At 43.6% G+C, this 18,897-nt stretch overlaps 1 protein-coding gene across 1 annotated transcript in view; it reads left to right on the top strand.

Moving 5' to 3' along the window:
• GET3 (guided entry of tail-anchored proteins factor 3, ATPase) overlaps positions 1–18,897 on the top strand; it is a 468,165-nt gene that overhangs the window by 238,388 nt on the left and 210,880 nt on the right. The window contains exon 5 of the mRNA XM_044082390.1: positions 13,413–13,520. Coding sequence (XP_043938325.1) covers positions 13,413–13,520 — 108 coding nt within the window. The remainder of the gene's footprint in view (positions 1–13,412; positions 13,521–18,897) is intronic.

Genomic DNA, 18,897 nt, shown 5'->3' with positions numbered 1-18,897 from the left:
ATAAGCTCTCAACTATCCCTCAGTACCAGTGGTGGATGTCATTGTAGAGGCAAGGGGCCTTGTTTACAAAATGTTATGCTGAAAAATGGAAAAGATTCTGCCTGGAACCAGTCTCAAGGATGAGCACAGCAGTGCCCGTTACCTCAAATTTTACAATATAACTGAGATGCTTCACAAGGGCCTGTCTTTTTCCTCAATAAAATTCAGGTCTCAGCCATCTGCTGATTATAACAGAATCTTCTCTCATCCACTGCTCAAGCAGTTTTACTCAGAGGGGTTAAGACAAGAGCTCCAAAATGGGGCCTGGGACCTTAACTGTATTGGAGAAACTTTCATTCTCAACTAACAGGATTCACAGGATGTCACAATCTGCTCCCATTTAGGCATTACAATAAACTTCGAAAAATCTGCCTTGTTTCCCTGTCAGTTTATCACTTGCATAGGTGCAGACTTAGTCACAAGGAACATGTCCGCAAGGCTACCGCCTGAAAGGTTGTCTACAATTCATCAGCAAGTACAAATTCTGATGCAGAGCAAAAGAATCCAAGTCAGGTCCGTCCTTCAAACTCTGGGTTCCATGGCCGCAGGCTTTCTTTTAATCCCACTGGCCCGCTTTCACATGAGGATCCTTCAGTGGCTTCTGTTCACACAGTGGTCTTTCCAACAGCTGCCCATGTCTCACATGATCATGATTACAGAAGCATGCAAAAGGCACCTTTCCTGGTGGATGGTCTCCCTACTAGTGACTCGGGGCAGACCCTTCATTCTGCCCCCTCCGGTAGCCACTGTGACCACAGACACCTCTCTGATAGGGTGGGGGGGGTGTTATCAGGGCAGGACAGTCCAAGGCACTTGGCAGCCTCACGAGTACCATCTGCACATAAACGTCCTAGAAATGAGAGCCGTGCTCCTAGTGTTGCAATCCCTTCAGGACTCTCTTCCTTCTGTGACCATTGCAATTCAAACAGACAACATGTCAGTGGTGTGTTACATCAACAAGCAGGGCGGAACCAGGTCCTACCCCTTGTGTCGAGAAGCACTCAGACTGTGGCAGTGGGTGATTTCCTCCCAACTTTTTCTGTATGTGACGCACATCCCTGGGTGGTCCAACGTCATAGCGGACAGACTCAGCAGGGCTATCCTCATGCCTCACAAGTGGTCTGTGAATCAGGAAGTTGCGGATCTTATCTTCTGCAAATGGGGACTGCCTTGTTGCGATCTCTTTGCCACCCCTTTCAACAGCAAATGCAACAACTACTTCTCCCTTCTTCCGCTTCCAGGTCACTCACCCAGTGACGCTCTAGTCCACGATTGGCCTCAGGGACTTCTTTATGCCTTTCCTTCATTTCCCCTGATTCCAAAACTCATACAGAAAGCAATATCGTTGGGTTACAAAATGATCCTCATTGCCCCCTACTGTCCTCGACAGATATGGTTCCCATTCCCGCACCGTTACCTTCTCGATCAGCCTTGGACTCTGCATCCGATTCCGGACCTACTGATTCATCAATCAGGCGGGTTGCATCAGTCCCTCCAAACCCTCCTGCTTACAACTTGGTTGCTCCAGTTCCAACCTTAGCCAGGCTTCCCAGCATTTCCCCGGGCTGTACGTGAGATTGACTCCTCTCACAAGTCCACAACCAGAAAAACGGAAAATTGTATGCTAGTAAATGGAAACGTTTTTCTTGTTGGGCAGAGGCTAGGAACGTCGATCCCTTTTCATCCCCAGTCCATGAAATTCTGGAATTCCTAGCACAACTTTTTCATTCCGGGTCTGCTTCTGCTACAATCAGGGTTCAATTAGTGGCCATTTCTAACTTTCATGTTGGTTTGTCAAATTCAAACATTATGTCTCATAAGCTCTGTAAAGCTTTTTTGAGAGGGACCACTCTCCTTAGGCCTCCAGTTAGATATCCGCCTCCTCCTTGGGACCTTAATCTGGTACTAACTTCTTTAACTCTGCCCCCTTTTGAACCAGCAGTGTCCTGCTCCATTAAGTTTCCATCTTGGAAGACACTCTTTCTGGTAGCTATTACTTCAGCCAGACACGTCTCTGAACTTCAGGCACTATGTGTTCGTCCTCCATACTTGGTTTTTCATAAGGACAGGGTTGCTCTGAGGACTAATCCTTCATTTCTTCCGAAAGTCTGCTCAGAAACTAATTTAAACCAATCTATAGACCTTCCTGTGTTTTTCTCTAACCACACCAATAAGGCAGAGTACGAATTACACCAATTGGGCGTTCATAGACAATTGCGTTTTTACCTGCACAGGACTAAGGAAATAAGGAAGTCAGATTAACTATTCCTTTCCTATGCTCTAGGCAAACCAAGGTCTCCCAGTTTCCAAGGTGACCTTATCCAGGTGGTTGTCTCACACTAATACTTTCATTTATCAATTAAGGAACAAAGAGTTACCTATCAAACCGAAAGTTCATTCTACTAGGGCCTTGGCCACCTCTGCAGCCTTCCAATCTAGGTTGCCCATGGATTCTATCTGTGCAGCTGCTACGTGGGCAAATCCTCATACCTTTATTTCTCATTACAAGCTAGATATGGTCTCCAGGAGCAGAGCCGACTTTGGTTCCACTGTTCTGAAGAGTCTGTTCCAATGAGACGCCCAGAACTGTAGGTGCTAGGGACGCTGTCTCAACCAGCAAGAACGAAGGTGAGATAGACAACTTAACATAAAGAAGTTATGTACCTACCATAACGTTCCATGTTAGTTGTCTTCATCTCACCTTCTTTCTTGCGTCCCACCCTCCGTCCCCCTGTCCTATTGGACCGAGAGGAGTTTGGCTGAGTGTTTTTCTGGTTTGTTTCCTCTACTGACTTAGATAATATGACAGGTATACTCAACCTACTTGTTAGGACAGATTTATTCTCTGGCTATGTTTGGGGTTAGCTATTTCAAACGAGATCTGGGTAGCTATCGTTGGCATCATGGGATAAGGGGTAGCCTCGAGCCAGTAAACAGCTCTTGAGCTATAGAAGATGGCCGAGTCGGAGCCGAGGATTGGCTCCGATCCCGACCTGCAAGAAAGAAGGCGAGATGAAGACAATTAACATGTAACGTTATGGTAGGTACATAACTTCTTTGTTTTCAACATGTTGACAAGCAAACGGGAGAGCCCAGATATAGACCTGTTTGCCCCCCCCCCAGAAATATCAATTGGAAAAATTTTGTGCAAGGACTCCCCACAGACAAGCTTGGAAGGTGGATGCTCTGTCCTTCAGATGGAAAAACCTATCAGATTATGCCTTTCCTCCTCTGCCTCTGCTCTCCAAAGTACTACTAAAGATCAAACCAGACAAACCAAGGATGATTTTGATTGCACCAGCCTGGCCACGCCAACACTGATACCCCCTCCTGTGCAGTGTGTCCATTGTTGGCCCCATGGCACCTGCCTCAGACTCCTACCCTGCTGTCTCAGCAGGAGAACCAGATTCTGCACCCTCAGCTTCAAAGACTGAACCTAGCAGCCTGCCTAATTACATAAGCTCTCCTTTACTATCCCTCAGTAAACCAGTGGTGGATGTCATTGTAGAGGCAAGGGGGCCTTGTTCTAGAAAATGTTATGCTGAAAAATGGAAAAGATTCTGTGCCTGGAACCAGTCTCAAGGGATGAGCACAGCAGTGCCCGTTTACCTCAAATTTTACAATACTTAACTGAGATGCTTCACAAGGGCCTGTCTTTTTCCTCAATAAAAATTCAGGTCTCGGCCATTTCTGCTGATTATAACATAGTACCTCGCCTCTTCTCTCATCCACTGCTCAAGCAGTTCCTCAGAGGGGCCAAAAATTTAAGACCGCCCAGGAGAGCTCCAACTCCAGCCTGGGGCCTGGGACCTTAACTTTGTATTGGAGAAACTCACCCTTCCTATTTTTTGAGCCAGCTGCTACTGCAGATTTAAAATTCCTTTCTTGGAAAACAGCTTCCCTTTTAGCCATCACTTCAGCAAGAAGGGTATCTGAATTACAGGCCCTTATGGCAATGGAACCTTTCATCATCTTTCATGCAGACAGGGTGTACCTCAGGGCCAATCCCTCTTTCATGCCAAAGGTGGTATCCAGTGTGGCCTTTAATCAGTCCATTCATTTGCCAACCTTCTTTCCTAATCCACAGAACAAAGTGGAATGGATACTGCACTCCTTAGATGTGCACAGACAACTTAGATTCTACTTGGACAGGACTAAACCTCAAAGGAAATCTGAACAACTGCTGGTGGCAATTGCTGCAGGGACAGAGAGGAAGGCTATTTCAAAGCAAAACATTTCCAGATGATAGGCCATTGCATTAATTTCTGCTATAAGCACCATGGAAAGCCTATCCCACAGGGGATCAGACGCCACTCAGCCAGGGCTGCATCTACCTCTGCAGCCTTTCTCAGAGGCGTACCTACCAGGGACATCCTAGATGCTGCTACCTGGAGTTCTGTACATACTTTCACCAAGCATTACCATTTTCCAATTTTCTCTAAATCCAGAACTGGCTTTGCCACTGCAGTTTTGCCGGGCCTTATAGCTGGTCCTAATGCTATCTAATTTCTTCCTCCCATCCTTAGCTTTGGGAATCTACCCAAATGTAATGACTGCAACAGTGAAACATGAAGAACATAGTACAGTTGTGTACACTTGCCATAAATGTAGATGTTAGAGTGTATTCACTGTTGCAGTCCTAGTTACCCTCCCTCCAGCCCCCTGACCTTTTTTTGGCTGTACCTCTTCTCTCCTTTTCAATGCTTAAAAGCTTTTTGGTGTATTTGCTTTTTTTGTTTGAGGTATAACCTTGTATATTTATAGATTTAATTGTTTCCCATTAGGGGGGACACCTGACATCTGGGGCAAGAAAAACTGATGTAATGATGTTGACTGCATGTTTTATACCCCTGACGACCTGACGTCACAGAAGAGGAGACAGCAAGAACGTAGGGCCCAAGACTTTATTAAGCAAGCTGACTGAGGGCTACTGCAAGCAGATAACCCAAATGTAATGACTGCAACAGTGAATACACTCGAACATCTACATTTATGGTAAGTGTACACAACTGTACTTGGCTTGTATAGCGTTAATAGGCGCTTGTCTTCAGAGCGGAAACTTTGATTGGGTATATAGATTTGCTGCAAGGAACTTGCGACAGGACATGTTTTGGAATTGTAGATAATTTTGTGGGCCATTATTAGTTGTTGGTATTTTAGATGTTGTGATAGTTCGAGCCAATTTAGGGAGGTAAGAGCAGCACAGTGATGATTGTAGATCAGCTGGCAAAACACACCGACATCAAGTAGGTGTCCCTATGCTTGTGTTCTTGGAAAGAGTGAATGTAAAAGGATGGAGCAGTGTAGAGCGGAAAGTACTAGTGACATTAACTCGGACAGAAAAATGTGCACATTGCTATGGTCAGTGATAATATGCATTATATAGCATTTACACAGAAACACTTAGAGTAACTTCAGAAAATGACTGCATCCTAAAGCAACAATAAGGAAAGGTAGAAGGTAACAAGATTCGACAACTGCAATATTATGTAATGATCTGTCTGAAATAAGACTTACTTGGTGGATGATGAGAACATTTGCTTGCAGACATATCAGCAGCTGTGTGAGTAGCCGATATGAATTCTAATAAACGGAGCAGAGCACAGTTTCTGGAATATTTAGACTTCTGCATGTCCACGGGGACTCCTGTCTCATCTCGTCTGTCAACCTGTCCGTCACATTTGCAAATAAGAAAGGTCTCAGCGCTGATCCTTGATGGAATCCCACCTCCACCTTGAATGCATCCATCACTCCTACCACAAACCTCACCACTGTCACACTACCGTCATACATATCCTGTACCACTCTTACATACTTCTCTGCCACTCCCCGACTTCCTCATACAATACCACAACTCCTCTCTAGGCACCCTGTTGTATGCTTTCACTAAGTCCACAGATGCAATGCAACTCCTTCTGACCTTTTCTATACTTCTCCATCAACACTGTCAGAGCAAACATCGCATCTGTAGTGCTGCTTTCCAGCATGAAACTATACTGTTGCTCATTAATCACCTCCCTTCTTAACCTAGCTTCCACTACTCTGCTGTGACTGATCAATTGTATCCCTCTGTAGTTACAACAGCTCTGCACAATCACCCTTATTCTTAAAAAAAAACTAGTGGTAAAATAGTTCTCCACTCCTCAAGCATCCTCTCACTTTCTAAGATTTCATTAAACAATCTGGTTAAAAACTCCACTGCCATCTCTCCTAAACACATCCGTGCTTCCACAGGTATGTCATCTGGATCAACAGTCTTTCCATTCTTCATTGTCTTCATAGCTATCCTTACTTCCTCCTTGCTAATCCATTGCACTTCCTCTTTGCTAATCCGTTGCACTTCCTGATTCATTATCCCCACATCATCCAACCTTCTTTCTCTCTCATTCTCTTCATTCATCAGCCTTTCAAAGTACTCTTTCCATCTGCTCAACACACTTTCTCTTGTAAGTACATTTCCCTCATTATCCTTTATTACCCTTACCTGCTGCACATCTTTCCCAGGTCAGTCCCTTTGTTTAGCCAATTGGTACAGGTCCTTTTTCTCCATCCTTAGTGTACAACCTTTCATACAACTCTCCATGCACCTTATCCTTAGCCTTCGCCACCTCTCCCTTTGCCATGCTCCTCATCTCCTTATACTCCTGTCTACTTTCTTCATCTCTCTGATGATCCCACTTCTTCACCAACCTCTTTCTCTGTATACTCTGCTGTACTTCTTTGTTCCACCACCAGGTCTCCTTGTTCTCCTTCCACTGTCCAGATGTCACACCAAGTACCTTTCTACCTGTCTCCCTTGCCAGCTCTGTTGTAGTTACCCAGCTGTTTCGTAACTCTTCACTGCCACCTAGTGCCTGTCTTAACTCTTCCCTGAACTTCACCTCACAGTCACCCTTTTTCAGCTTCCACCATTTGATCCTTGGCACTGCCCTTGCACTCCTCCTCTTCCTGTTGATCACCATCATCCTAGAGACCACCATCCTATGCTGCCTAACTACACTTTCCCCTGCTACCACTTTACAGTCTCCAATCTCCTTCAAACTGGCCTTCCTACATAGGATATAATCCATCTGTGTGCATCTTCCTCCACTCTTGTACATCACCCTGTGCTCCTCCCTCTTCTTAAAATATGTATTCATGTGCTGTGGCTTACTGAGGGTAGGAAAATTGGATGAGTAACTTGAGAGGGAACTGAAGCACACAAAAGCAGTGTCTAAAGTGTGTTATCTCAGCAGTGACTTCATATTTCTACTTTTTTCACAAAATGTGTAATACATCAGTAGAAAAACATTTGTAACAGGCATTGCAGAACAATAAGTGATACTAGTATGCAAGGCCTCTCAAAATTAGCACTGTTTCTCTGTTCTTCCATTGTAAGTCAATGGAACTGAGATGTGACAGTCTAGCCACTGGCACTGTAATCTCAACAACTGTGCCATCACAGTACACTATGGGGAAGATCTTGCTTTTCAAGAAAGCAAGCTATGATCAGGATGTTTTCGCCCAGAAGAATACAGAGGGTTACAAACACAAGAAAATTAGTAGTGACTATTACTTTCTGATGAATACAGGTTAGCAATATGTAGAAATTCAAGCAAAGATAAAAAAGCTATTTTTTTTTTCACAGTCCTCCTTTAATTGTTAGAAAATGAGCACTTTCATGCTTTCCATTTTCCAGCTTATTTGCTTAAAGATAAAACTTTCTTGATGTTCTTCATCTCACATTGCTGCAGTCCTTACGCTTGGGTAGTCCACTGTCCTCGGTCGGCCCGAATATCAAAGTATAAGGCTGACGTCGGTCAAGGCGCATTAGACTGACATCAGGACGTCAGGGTACAAATGCGCATGACCGACGTCATATCCTCAGTCTTTTTTGCCGCATGGTCCGATGCAGAAGCAGCGTTGCAAGTGCCGTTCGGCGTTCTGAAATTTTTCGAATTCGAGTTTCAGACCGAGTCAAAGTTGGCTAAGTACCCCGTTGGGGAATATTTTAGTTTTTTCTTGCCTCAGTGGTTTACCGGATGTCAGAAAAAGTGAATAACTGTATTTCTTGTGGGAAACAGATACCGCATAGAGATTATCATACTTTGTGTATTCCTTGTTTAGGGCCCGAGCACGACGTTGTTGGGTGTCGCTTTGGTGCTAGATTCAATAAGCGCACTATTAAGAGAAGGTTAGATTGTGCCAGGTTAGTCTTCGGGAAGCGGTGCAATTATAATATGCCGCCGGATACTCCGGCCCGCTTCTTCAAGAAGCGCAAGGACAAAGCAGCTAAGCCCAGGCAGAAGAGCCCGTGCGGACGCCGGTTCTTTAGAGGTGTCAGTGGAGCCGGGGTTCCGCCGAGGTTTCTCTGGAGTCCCAGGGGAGACTTTGTTATTGCAGGATGTGGCCTCTCAGGAGGCAGGTCAGGCTGAAGGGGCTTCTCAGGTTACTGTACTCCCCTCCCTTCCTAGGGTGGTTAGGCCCTCTCCTTCTGTTTCCAAGGCTTCTCCCAGGGGCAGGCCAGGTTTAGCTTCAGTTGGTGTCACTCCTAGTTCTTCAGGATCTGTGCCCAAGAAGCATATGCTTAAAATGGCAGAAGATTTGATTACTTTTGTTAGAGCTTCTTTGCCCCTCCTGATAAGAGAACTAGGGTGGAACCTGAGTTGGGGAGTTTTGAGCAGGCTTCGGATGTTTCAGAGTCTTCGGTTGAAGACTTGCAGGAGTATTCTCCTTATTCTGATTCTGATGTGGATGATTCTACTCCTTCTGCGTCTCCTCCTGAGGATTTTTCTTTTCAGAGACTCTTCATTCCATGAGGGAGCATTTTAAGTGGGAAGGTCAGGACTTCTCTGATTCCAGGAAAAGGCTTAGGGAATTTTTGTTTTTACCCCAGCATAGGCCTTTGGCTATACCGCCTGTTCTGGATGTTGTGGAAGATGTGTTTGCAGAGGCTTCTCTTAATCCTGATTCTTTGCCTCCTGCTCCTGTTAAACCGGATAGGTATTACAGGGTGCCTGAAGCTCATAAGTATCTTTTTAAGAGTCCTAGGGCGGACCCAGAAACTGTAAGTCAGGGGCCTAAGGGTGTTAAGGCTTCTGTTGTTAAAAATCCGGTTCCTCCAGGTAAAGAGGCCAGGGCTTTGGATAGATGGGGAAAGAAAGTCTATACTTCTTCCACCCTAGCTATGAGGGCTTTGAATTGCCAGTTTCACATGTTGAAATACCAAAACTATCTACTTTCTCAATTGAAGTCTAAGGTAGATGCTCTGGCGGAAGGTATTGAGTGTAAAGAGTTACAAGATTTAGTACATGTTTCTGAACAGGTGGGTAAGCATTCTTTGCAATGTGGTTTTGATGCTGTACAGGCCTCGTCTAGGGTGGCTGCCACTGGGTCAGTTCTTCGCAGGCACGCCTGGCTGAGGGATCAGAATTTATCTGACCATGTTAAGACAAGGATTTTAGATGCTCCTTTACAATATGATGTGTTGTTTGGTTCACCTGTTGAGGCAGTCTTAAAGAAAATGGAAGACAAGGCTAAGTCTATGCAGACTGTTAAAGATTTTTTGCAGGTTCCGCCTCCGAAGTTTAGTAGAAATTGGCCTACCAAGGGGTGGATGTATCCTTCTTATGATTCCCAGTCTAGGGGTAGATCTAGACATGGTAGGGGCAGAGCTCAGGGCTCTTTCAGGCCTAGAACAGGAGTTTACCTGCACAGTCTTGGTGAGGGCAGGGGTCAGTCCTTTCAGAACAGACCCAATGACCTACCTTTTCAGCTGCCAGAGCCTTCTCGCCTGGCAGCACCTTTGGGAGGAAGGTTGGCACTTTTCAAGGAAAATTGGAGTTTAATTACCCAAGACAGATGGGTATTGGATATCATTCACCAAGGTTACAGGTTTTATTTCCATACCTTGCCTCCTTTCAAAGGCATGCCAGACGTTCCTCCTCAGCAAAGAATAGAGGCTCACAAACAAATTTCTCTGCTACTTCAAATAGGGGCCATACAGCCGGTCCCTATGCCAGAAGTGGGCCTAGGATTTTATTCTCGCCTGTTCCTAGTACCAAAGAAGGGGAACACGTGGAGACCAATTTTGGATTTATCTATCCTCAACACTTATCTGGACATTCCCAAGTTCAAAATGTTGACGCTACAACAGCTTTTACCTCTGCTGGAAAGTGGATACAAGACAAGTGGCCTGCCAGACTACAACATCTACATATCAACTTGAAGGAGATGTTAGCAGTCCAGTTTGCATTAATAGCTTTCAAGGATTTACTTCTTCCAGGGCAGGTGTTGATTCTAACAGACAACACAACTGTCATGTGGTACATCAACAAGCAGGGGGGAACACATTCTTATCCTCTATGCAGGCAAGCAATGATTTTGTGGGAGACTGCTCTCAGTTTACAGCTAAATCTTCAGGCAAGGTTTCTGCCGGGAGCACAGAACTCCTTAGCAGATGTGTTGAGCAGACTAATTATGGATCCCCACGAGTGGAAATTGGATCCTCATGTATTTCAGAAATTGACAGTGTCATGGGGAACTCCAGACATAGATCTGTTCGCTTCTCCACTAAACCACCAGCTGCCAAAGTTTTGCACAAAAAGGTTTCATCCCACAGCTTGGAAAGTGGATGCTCTTTCTTTCAATTGGAGCAGTCTTCATGTGTATGCCTTTCCACCTCTGCCTCTCCTCCCAAAGGTACTTCTAAAGGTCAGACAGGACAAGCCAAAGATGATTTTAATAGCTCCAGATTGGCCTCGACAGCACTGGTACCCATTACTGAGAAGTCTGGTACGGGAGCCTCCATGGCCTTTGCCTTCGATTCCACACCTGTTGTCTCAGGAGAACAGTCATTTACTCAATGTCAAGCTTCACTCTCTTCACCTAACAGCCTGGCATATTCTGTTTTGAACCATAGAGGGTCTCCACTTCCACAGCAAGTTTTGAATGTTATTTTGGAAGCTAGAAGGCCTAGTACAAGGAAAGTGTACGCAGATAAATGGAAGAGATTTTTATTTTGGAGTGCAGCAAAGGATTTTGATGTTTCTGACCCTAATTTAAGTGTGGCTCTTCAATATCTTACTGAGTTACTGGACAAAGGTTTGTCCTTCTCTTCTATTAAGGTTCATGCTGCAGCAATTACAGCTCACTATGACTGTGACCCACCATTGTTTTCTCATCCTTTGTTCAAGCAATTTCTTAGAGGGGCAAAGAATATAAGACACCCACGAAGAGCTCCTACTCCTGCTTGGGATCTCAATTTTGTGTTGGAGAAACTCACTCTACAACCTTTTGAGCCTGCAGCTACTACCGAGTTGAAATATTTATCATGGAAGACTGCTTTTTGTTGGCCATTACCTCTGCAAGAAGGGTTTCTGAATTGCAGGCCCTTATGGCGTTGAGCCTTTCTTAATTTTCCATAAGGATAGGGTATCTTTGCACTAATCCTTCCTTTATGCCTAAAGTGGTTTCTAGTGTGGCTTTAAACCAGACTATTCATTTGCCTACTTTTTATGCAAATCCCCAAAATAAAGGGGAAAAGATTTTGCACACTTTAGATGTACACAGGCAGTTGCGATATTATTTGAGCAGAACTAAAGGGTTCAGGCAGTCTCAGCAGTTATTTGTTTCTTTTGCTTTGAGTTCTCAGGGCAAGCCTGTGTCAAAACAAACTATTTCTAAGTGGATTGGGTTTTGCATTGCTTTCTGTTATTCCCATCATGGCAAGGAGATTCCAGCTGGGATTAGGCCTCATTCCACTAGGGCTACTGCCACTTGACAGCTTTTTAAGGGGGTGGCAACTAAAGATATTTTGGAGGCAGCTACTTGGAGTTCAGTGCATACTTTCTCTAAGCATTATCACCTTCCACTTTACTCTAAATCTAGGGCTGGTTTTGCCACTGCTATTTTACAGGGCATTTTGGCAGCTCCTGCTTCTTTATAGTTTTGCCATCCTCCCTTACCTCTGCTTTGGGATTCTACCCAAGTGTAAGGACTGCAGCAATGTGAGATGAAGAACATAGTACAGTTTTGTACCTACCATAAATGTAGATGTTCGAAGATCCACATTGCTGCAGTCCAATTTACCCTCCCTCCTTCCCCTCTGTAGTTAGAGGCAGTTGTGTGGGTTGGGTTGTAAATATTATGTATATTGTATATATTGTACATATTTTTAGTGCAAGGGTGGTTGGTTGGTTGTTTGCTGTCTTTTGGTTTTGACCTTTCTTTTTAGGGTCTTCTGACATCTGGGGCAAGAAAAGACTGAGGATATGACGTCGGTCATGCGCATTTGTACCCTGACGTCCTGATGTCAGTCTAATGCGCCTTGACCGACATCAGCCTTATACTTTGATATTCGGGCCGACCGAGGACAGCGGACTACCCAAGTGTAAGGACTGCAGCAATGTGGATCTTCGAACATCTACATTTATGGTAGGTACAAAACTGTACTTTTCCAGCTTAAACCAAGAGCATTTAGTTTGTATTTCCACCTTTACTTTAATGTATATGTAATCAGTACACTTTGACACCTCCCAACAGCCCAAGATCACAGCATTATATGGCTTGTATCCATCTTTTATGTTTTTACAGTATAAACCACATATCCATGATAATCCAGATGTATTTTATTTAATATCACTAACAGAAAAACAGTCACTTGTAAGACACCCCCTCCCATCTCATGTTAATGCCACTGCATAACGATACAGAGCTACTTTACAGTATAACATGTACGTTACAATATACATCTTACTTGCTGTTATCTCTCTGGTATCTTCACTGTCCTTTTCTAAACATTTAATGGAAAGTGTGAATTGTGCTTTTGAGTCCTACCAAATTAACAGTCAACAAGCTTCCAGACTTTTTTAGCCCCCTTGAAGAAGCACAGTTATCAATAAACAGCATCATATAGAAATGACACTTGTTTCCTAATTTAATTTTATTGCTGGTCATCTTTTTTTCTCATCTCAGTCACCTAACACTGGTCTCTGGTTCAAGTCCAGGATCAGATACCTGTATCTGATGAAGTTTTAAAGGATTTTAAGACGAAAGCGCTAATACATCCTACGGATTTATACTTTGTGCATTTATTTGTGGATTCAATACTTTTAAACGGATTGGTGTTCGAACTGTTGTATTCCAGCATTTGTTGCTTTTGAATTACGTTAAACTTGAGGAACTGGATGATGCCTTAGTGGCACTGTGAGGTTTATTAATTTGTATGTTTCTGAGTTATGCAGTTGTAGGGAGAGGGAGAATAAACATTAGTGTATGAGTAACCACCATTGTTTCCATTTGGTTGTCAGTTCCCTGTCTGCACAGGGCTTTAGTCTGGCTTTGACTTGCTCCATGTAGTGCACTCACTCATTCACTGTGTTTATCTTTTGCAGATGTGTAACATGTTGGGTCTGGGCGACATGAATGCTGATCAGTTGGCCTCAAAGTTGGAGGAGACCCTGCCTGTGATCCGTTCAGTTAGTGAACAGTTTAAAGATCCGGTAAGCACACACAACCTATCACATTTACTTTGCTTTTACTTTTTTTTTTTATACTTGCTCAGGCCTAGCTTAGTGTTTGATTTCATCCCTGTGACGCTGCCTTTTGAAAAGTGTAATCTTGCTGGGATGCAGCTTGAAGATGTCAGGAGAAGTTTTGGCATGTTTACTGCCCCCCACCCCCACATTACTATCTGAGTTATGTGCTAAGCAGAGCATTTTGCTTGTTAGGGGTTTGAACAAGTTCATAGGCAATTGCCATTTTAGTATTGTTATTTGCTGCATCCTGGGTTCTGTAACACACATGTTTATGCTGTTTACTACCTCACTGTAGCAATTTTTGATTTTCTGCTGATGAAATAGTATGATGTCCTTCCTGACCACTGTTGCAGTATTCCTTAGTAAAGGGGATATTCTACCGAGGATGGCCATACTTCTGTCCAGCATACCAAAGCATTAAGCCTTCTAGATGCAGTACATCATATGTATGTCCTACGTCCAGGCTCTAAGGCACATAAGTGAAATATAGGCTCCTAAATCCTTCGAACTACTTTGCTGCCAGTCCAAACGCTACTTTTTGAACTCATCTGTCAAGTCGTTTGTCATGCTGTTCCAACTACAGGGCCTCCATCAGATAAGTACTCTGCTGGGGACTTTTCTTCCTATCATTTTGCCTGTTTACAGTTTTCCATTTCATCCAGAAAGGGGAAATGTGAATGTGGGAGGCAGGTTTCCCATAAAGATAGAGAAGTGCCTTTTCTGCCTAGGTGCAGACCACGATCTTGCTTGGCATCAGGCTTGTGTACCAAAGACCCTTCGTAGCCATTTCTCCTCCCTTTCTGTTTACCTAGAGAACAAATGTGTTGCTAAGGGAGCCATTGCTTCTGAATTTGCCTCCCAGGCATTCCGCTTCCTCTTAAGGAGAAATCAGAAAAGATATGTCTAGACACTTCTGCTGTCCAGCTTCTGCTGGATGTCTTCATCGGACTGGATGAAGAACCCGAATACTGTGTAGTTTCACCTCCAGTTCCCTCTGGTGAGACCCAGTTGGAGGCCAGCATAGGGTTGATTTCTCTGCATGTCTATTGAGTTTGAGCATACCAGACATGAAGGGGTGGAGCTGTGGATGATTTCTGAAGGCCCAGAGGGGATTCCCCAGATGCTTGTTTGAAGAGGTTCCCCTCACTGAAGTCAGGCAGGGCTCTGAACCACCTAAACGTGTTAGGGCCAGGGTTCCTCTGAAGAAAAAGCAGAAGTCAAAGCATGTAGCTCTTGCCGTCAAGCATCCTCTTAGAGTGGCAAGATTTCACTCAGGGTCTTTTTAAGGCTGTTATGCTCCCCCCCCAAGGATTATCATGCCTTCTGCTCTTTGTTTTTCTCCCACTCCCTTTAAGAGGTTTAGGGAGTGCAACTATTCTGATGAAAGTGTGGAATTGGATTCTGGAGGAAAGTCCTTGGCGTATTCTTCAAAGATCCATTCTTCTCTTGCTGTAGGGTCAGAGGATGAGAGTATTCATTTCTCCAAATTCCTCTGACAAGCTTTCTTTTTGTAACACCGTTCTAAAAAAAATGATGGAGCACTTTTAGTGGGAGAGTTCCCAAATTTCTAAAGTCCAGAAAGGTATGCTCTTTTAAAAATGGATTCTCCCAGGCCTTCTGCATTTGTCTTGTGTTAGACGTTCCTCTGCACACATATAAGACTGCTTCCCAGGCTCCCGAGTCAGAGTCTTGCACCTAAGAAACCTGATTGGTTTTACAAGGTACTTGAGGCTTAAACGTTTTTTATATAAGAAGCTCTCTTCTGACCCTGCAGTTTTCTCCTTATGCTGATGGACCATCCAACTGTCTTCTTCTGGACTTATCCCTTCTGACAAGGACATTAGGGCTGTGGATAGATATGGGGGGAGAAAAGTTTATACAGCAGCCATTTTGGCTTTCATGGCCATAAGCTACCAGACCCATATAGGTATGTGCTGGCTAAACTTGGTGGTGGTTTGACTGATGTGCCTGATTCTGAAGTTAAGACTTCTGCTAATTTTCTATTGAGTTCTGCTTCTCAGGTGGCCCACCATTCTATCAGATGCTATTGTGGTGCTGCTGGTACATCTTCCAGGGCTGCTTCATCAGGTTCTGTTTTTTTTCAGGTTTTCTAGCTTAGGTTACAATCTCTTCTGATATAAAAAACGAGTTGTTGGATTCTCTCCTGAACTACCAAAATGTGTCTGGCTGTGCAGCTGCAGAGCTTTTTAAGACCATACAAGATAAAGGGAAGGTTATGGAGGACATCAGATTTTGCTTTCCACTATTCCTAATTTTCAAAATAATTATTCTAAGTATTTCTTTATGCATAGGCAACAAAAGCAGGGGTAAGAAATTTTCCAAAAGGATGTTTTTGTACAAATCTGAGGATTCTAGAGGTCAGAAAGCCCCATTTTCTGACAAATCTGCTTCTATTTGATATCCTTCCCATTCCTGCCCCTTGGCCAGATTCCTCTTTCCCTCTGATTAACTTTGTCCTATCCCATCTGACAGCAGATGCTATGGATTCCAGGGCTCTTTCCATAGTACAAAAGGTTACTTCATGGTTTGGAAATTCCTTTTCACCTTTTTCATTGATTCCTCACCCTCCACTTTGCCATCTTCCTTCGTTTCCCTAATTCTTCAGGACCCTTCAGCCCAAGGAACTATTGAGCCTGTTCCTCTCCTCCAGAGAGGAATAGGTTTTTATTCCAGGATGTTTTTTGTTCCCAGAAAGGAGGGCTCTTTTAGGCCCATTTTCGGTTTCTCCTTTCTAAAGTACATTTCTGATGTTCCTCTCTTTCAGGTGTTCTCTCTAGTCCCTGTTACCCTTGCTGCTTCCTCAGGCTTGTCTGGTTTTGCTGGACCTGAAGGATGCTTATCTTTACATTCCTGTTCACCCTCTCTTCAAGAAATGTTTACAGTTCACCATTTCTTCCTTACATTACTGTCTTTACCTTTTAGGATTTCTACAGCCCTGAGAATCTTTAGCAAATTTATGTCTCCACTCATAAATTACTGCAGACTCCAGGGTATCCAGATTTTCCCTATCTGGATGAACTTCTCATTCAAGCTCCTTGCCAGCAGCTTCTTCAGAATCCCAACTTTACCATGTTTCTGTTGCAAAGTTTGGGGTTCATCTTCAATCTCAAAAAATCTATTCTGACTCCTTTGCAAGATCAAGTTTTCCTGGGGTGCGAGATTCAGATCTGTCTGTGGTGCTTTTTTCAGCCTCCCAAGGTCACCTTCATGACAACTTTCTTCCTGTCTCCTCTTCCTCTACAAATGGTGTCTGCAACAATGTTTATGTGGGCACTGGGGTACATGGCTTCAATCATTTCTATGGTTCCTTTCAACAAACTCAACAGTGGTATCTGCAGACAAACTGGCTTCATCATTGTCACCCTGTGGAATTTCCATTCCTCTCTTGTGTTGTCTCAAACAGGAGTTTTTCTTTTTTTAAGCATTTTTTATTGATTTTTCATGAAGTAAAATCTTCTTCTTCTTCTTTCGGCTTTTTTTTTGGGGGTCGCCACAGCCATCACCTTGTCACCTTGTCATTGTTGCAGTAGTTTTACAGTTTTTAGTTGCCAGCCCGGCCAGCCCGGCACAGAACAGACCCACACACACACCACACTACAAGGGCCCAGCCAAAATTTAGATCCAACAGTCCACACCACCAGGGGATGTGGGAGAGGAGGAGGAAACGGAGGAGCACCACAGGGAGGACATGGCAGCAGACTCAACAGGCACACCCAGCGACTGAAGAACCCGAGAAGGAGATCGAGAACCTGTGAGGCAGAAATTTTTCATGAAGTAAAATAATACAAGAAATATGATATATAAAGATGCACAATATAGGTCTTAAAACATCATAACATGGAACAATAACTATTTACAATGTCCATAACCGATATAATGTCATTGCTGTGATTACATTTTATCTAGCAGTTTTTCAAGCTTCTTATGTGTTATCTCGGTAGTTCTTTCTGAAGTAGTTTGCAACTCCCATTACATACAAGTTTAGCTAATAGTAAAAAAATCTGTGAATGATGGGATTTTCTTATACTTCCAATTTGGCGTAATGATTTTTCCTGCAATTGCAAGCAAGAGCCAAAGAAGGTACACCTGTATTTTGGGGATATGTGTTGGTATTGGTGCATTGAACAGTAATAATGAGTTGGATACTTCACACTTGTCTGACCACAATGCTTTTATGAAATTTCTGAATTCTATCCAGAATGGAGTTACTATTTTACATGTAAGAAATGTGTACCCAATCTGCACAGAGTATTTCCTCACATCTCCAACATTTATTAAGATTATTTTTTGATATCAAGTCCATCTTATGTGGGGTAATAAAGCTCCTGTGGATGCATTTCCAAGTGAAGATTTTCCAAGAAGGGGATGATGTTGTGCTACTAATTGATTTAAGTACTAATTGTTTATCACTATCTGAAAAAATGGATTTGTTTATTTTCTGTGAAATTTCATAAGGAGTCCTCTGGGATTTACATATTGGTTCTTAAAGATTTATATATACGTGACAAAACAGGAATTTTTCTGTTGGATTCATCAGATATCTCTGAATCCAGGCCTACCTTTTTAAGCTCTTTCCCTCATTCAGTTACTGTATATGGATGCTTTAGTTCTGGGATGTGCGGCTTCTTACCACAGTATCAGGGTCCAGGGTGTGTGGTCTCCCTTAACAACTGCAGGACTACATCTTTGAAATATGGGCTCTGCTTTTGGCTATTCAAGCCTTGTATTCCCTCTGGGTTCCAGGTTTGTACAGCCACCTCCACTGTTGTGTGGTATGCAAGTAAACAAGGAGATATAAATTCATACCTTCTTTGCAGACTAGCTCTTGTTTGGGAATTTGCTATGCACCATGTGGCAAACAACCTGAGCAGGTCTGGGACAGATCCTTACTGGACCCTACCCAGTTAGTGTTTGTAAAAGGCAGATCATGTCTCCTAAACCTGATAGACTTCTTTGAAGCGGTCACCAAAACCATAGATGAGGGTAAGGTGGTTCACACAGCCTATCTAGATCTCGCCAAGGCTTTTGACACCATCCCCCACTCTGGAATTAGATAAACTCACTAAACTAGGTATAAATCCCTATGTCACAAGATGGGTTGCCAACTGGAGCACTGACAGAACCCACACTGTGAAAGTGGCAGACTCTAAATCCAACTTCAGACCAGTGACAAGTGGAGTACCACAGGGTTCAGTCCTGGATCCTCTCCTGTTTGGTATCTACTTCTCTGAAGTACAGGCTAATACAGAAGGTCTTTGGCTACAAAGTTTGCAGATGATTGCAAACTAGGAGCCATAATTAAAACTCCTAACGATGTGGA

This window comes from Protopterus annectens, chromosome 9.part0 (genome assembly GCF_019279795.1).
Source record: "Protopterus annectens isolate FY-2018-M chromosome 9.part0, PAN1.0, whole genome shotgun sequence".
Lineage (NCBI taxonomy): Eukaryota > Metazoa > Chordata > Ceratodontiformes > Protopteridae > Protopterus > Protopterus annectens.
This window is presented reverse-complemented; position numbering and strand designations above follow the sequence as displayed.